Here is a 3,271-nt window from a genome sequence, read left to right as displayed (position 1 = left end):
CGGCTGAGGAGAGGGAAAGAGAAGGGTTTAGGGTTTCTCTGATTTTTCCTCTCCTTTTCCTTTTTTATACTCCCCTTTTAACCCTAGGTTAAGTAAAAAAATCCGTTTAACCTTTAAAAAGCTCCGAAAGTTTCCCAAACCTACTCGTATTATCAATAACTTACTCCTATTATTTTGTAAATAAACTAAAATACCTTTTTATTAATTCTTTATATTTTCTTAATTAATACGAAATTACTACTAAAAATACGGAGTATTACAAATTTTGACACCATAATTGGCTTATTAATGCGGTGTTTGTTATGAATATGAATATGAAATCTCAATATTTTTGAGTGAGATATATATGAAAGATAGTGAGGATTAGGAGATGAGTTATTCTAATTTTTTGAGAGAAGGGAAAATATAAGGTTGTAGGTGGGAAGATGAAAATGTGGAGGATTAGATGAAAAAAAAAGTGAGATACATCAGTTATATACTCATATGTGTATATGGGATGGATAGTATATGGTAGGTGGGATTGATAGTCATATAGGTAGGTGGGTAAAATTATGTGGGTTTGTTACTTGCATACCGGTGGCTTTTGGCTACATTTTTTTTTTTGAACTATTAACAAACAACTAACGGTAATCATACTCAGTTAGCTATAGGTGAAATAACATTATCATATAAAATCACGAAAACGAATTATATTTATCTTGGCTCCTCCGTATATGAAACTTTAATCCATATCAATCTTGATTAACATTATTTATCTCCTCTTTACATGATTTGTTTCGATATTGAGTAATTAACAGTTATGCCCAAAAATATCGCCACATGCATGGCGTGCATAAAAAAAAAAATTAGTTTTCTATATTTCAGCAAGATGAATCCATTGATTTATACGATGCACTGCTCCTTGGGTCCTTATATATAGGTGACTTTAATGAGCTTCTTTTCATACAAAACAAAAGAGGGGGTTCTTTAGCATGTGGGTGAATGACCATGTGCGAGGGAAATTCAGAATAACTTTTTCTTATCATGGGATTTTCGAAATGGGCCAAAAAGAAAGTACTTTTACTAGCTATGAGTTAAAGTAGAAATAATATATATGCCGGAAAATATTTATATTTTTCCATTACATATTCCTTATTATATTTGAATATTTATTACATCTATTTTGTTATTTGACAAGAAAAGAGAAATTCATTCAATTAAATCCATATGACATCTAGATGTTAATATTCTTCCAAATCAAGAACAAATCTTAAATGAATACTACAATTTTGACTACAGATCATAGTAAATACATAAATATAAACATGAAAATATTCCGATGTCATAACATCTTTCAATTGAATGGAGATTATGTATCCGACAATATATATCTTTTGCAAAAATTATTACAAGAGACGGTCTAATTTTAATATAAAAGTAGACCTAGTCGCTGAATAGATTAAACTAGTCACAGAAATAAATTAACCTAGTTATTATTGAGCTAATTCTCTTTTTAATATTAGGTTTACCATTGCCTAATTTTAATTTAAAAGTAGGCGGTCTCTTACAAGACAAATTCTATGTTTTGTAATCAAAAGTTGCTTCATGTTTAAGATTGATTTTGAACGTTGTGCACCAAGGATAAGTATTAAACAAATTTAACCAAAAGATACATGTAGAAAAACTTATGGGAGAAAAGACTAATAGTAATATATAATAACTCATTATTCATGAACATTGTTATTGTGCCATACCCTCAATTATGATTTATACGACGTTAACTTAGGTTCTGTTCTTTTCGACATAAAACAACTGAATTGAATCGAATTGAATGGAACTGAACCGATTGCAACTGAATTCAACTGAACTAAACTGAATTGAACTGAAATGAATCGAACTGAAATGAATTAAATTGTAACTAATAGAAATGACAGTTAAAGTTGAACTAAATTGAACTGAACTGAACTATTGCAACTAAACTAAATTGAACTGAATTAATTTGAACTGATTAAAAAAAGAAGGTTCTCACCAAATGAACAAATTTTTTTTAAAAAAAGTAAAGGACATTAAAGTAAGTTCTAACCAAAAGAAACAAAAAAGAAATAAAAAAATATAGTAGTAAGTAGTAACTACTAAGATTTTATAATTTTTTTCTAAAAAGAAAAACCACTAAGATTTTACACGTAGGGCCAACTCACACAAAGATGCCCCATCCTAACAATCACCCATGGGCCATAATCCCTCCTAACTTTTTGCGCTTATATAAACCCCCTAACACCCTTAAAATGTATTGCTCTTCTCTTCATATAAAAGTCTCACTCAATAACATGGCTTCATTTTACTCCGATGCCTTACTCCACCAAAAGCCTCTTGCAACTCACTCTACCACCATCACTTGGCCTAAACGCCCCAAGATCCGTCTACGGAGACGTAGCCGGAGGCTCCCATCGGTCCAACTCGGCGGTACGAAACCCCGGAAAGGTTTTTTCCTAGCAAGAATTTTCCGGCGAATACGTGTAAGATGGCTAAAACTGAATTATTCTTGTATGTTGAGAAAGCTTAAGCGATACTATAAGTCATTAATCAAGGATTTAATTGAAGCTAACGCATCAGTGAAGGCTTATCCACAAAGACTTTTTATAGATACCTCCTTTGCTGTTCCTGTTGTTGGTCTTTCTCAATCGAGCTACTACCATGCAGGTGGTGTTATGGGAAATCCTAGATCCATCATGTTGTGATCAACATTGAAAGCTTTTTTTTTTCATTTTACATAATCTGATGTAATTATTGAACCTGTGTTCTGTTTTTTTTCTTTTTGTTTCTTTTTGGTGCAATAATCATCCAACTTGTAAAATCATTTTCTTTTACTCTGTTGCCAAATTAGTTGTCAAATTGCTATATGACTTATGAGTGACAATAATTATTATTATTTTTAGAGGGAGGAGAGATTTCTTCTTTAATCATGTACAGTTGCTTGGTTTTCGGGCTTTTAAGCATATCTGCATATGCATACAATTTTGTGCTGCGTCATGTTTGTGATAAAGTATTACATTATTTTATGTTAGCTGGTTTGTCTGTATCATCTCCTTGACGATGACGATAATTATTTCGTGGCTGACTTTGACTAGCAATTCATAGTATTTTATTAGGTACTTAGTTTACCCGTATTTCTTTTATGAGAGAACGGAGGATAGAGGGAGTAGTTTTTTTATGAGAGAAGTTACTTAGCTAGTTTTGTATGAGCGAAGGTAGCTACTTAGCTAGTTTTTAAAATCGCCGGGTTAACATTGAC

General features: G+C 31.6%; 1 protein-coding gene across 1 annotated transcript; it reads left to right on the top strand.

The window, feature by feature from the left end:
- Nucleotides 1-2,072: 2,072 nt before the first annotated feature.
- Nucleotides 2,073-2,879, top strand: LOC104899744 (hypothetical protein). The gene has a single exon (XM_010687001.4). It carries the CDS (start codon nucleotides 2,184-2,186, stop codon nucleotides 2,715-2,717), a length of 534 nt encoding a protein of 177 aa, XP_010685303.2. The 5' UTR covers nucleotides 2,073-2,183; the 3' UTR covers nucleotides 2,718-2,879.
- The last annotated feature ends 392 nt before the right edge of the window (nucleotides 2,880-3,271 follow it).

Source organism: Beta vulgaris, chromosome 7, assembly GCF_026745355.1.
Source record: "Beta vulgaris subsp. vulgaris cultivar EL10 chromosome 7, EL10.2, whole genome shotgun sequence".
NCBI lineage: Eukaryota > Viridiplantae > Streptophyta > Magnoliopsida > Caryophyllales > Amaranthaceae > Beta > Beta vulgaris.
The sequence above is the reverse complement of the archived record's forward strand: the minus strand, read 5'-3'. Positions and strand labels throughout refer to the sequence as shown.

Coding starts and splice junctions, on each gene's coding strand:
- LOC104899744 (XM_010687001.4), top strand. CDS start 2,184: ATGCCCCATCCTAACAATCACCCATGGGCCATAATCCCTCCTAACTTT.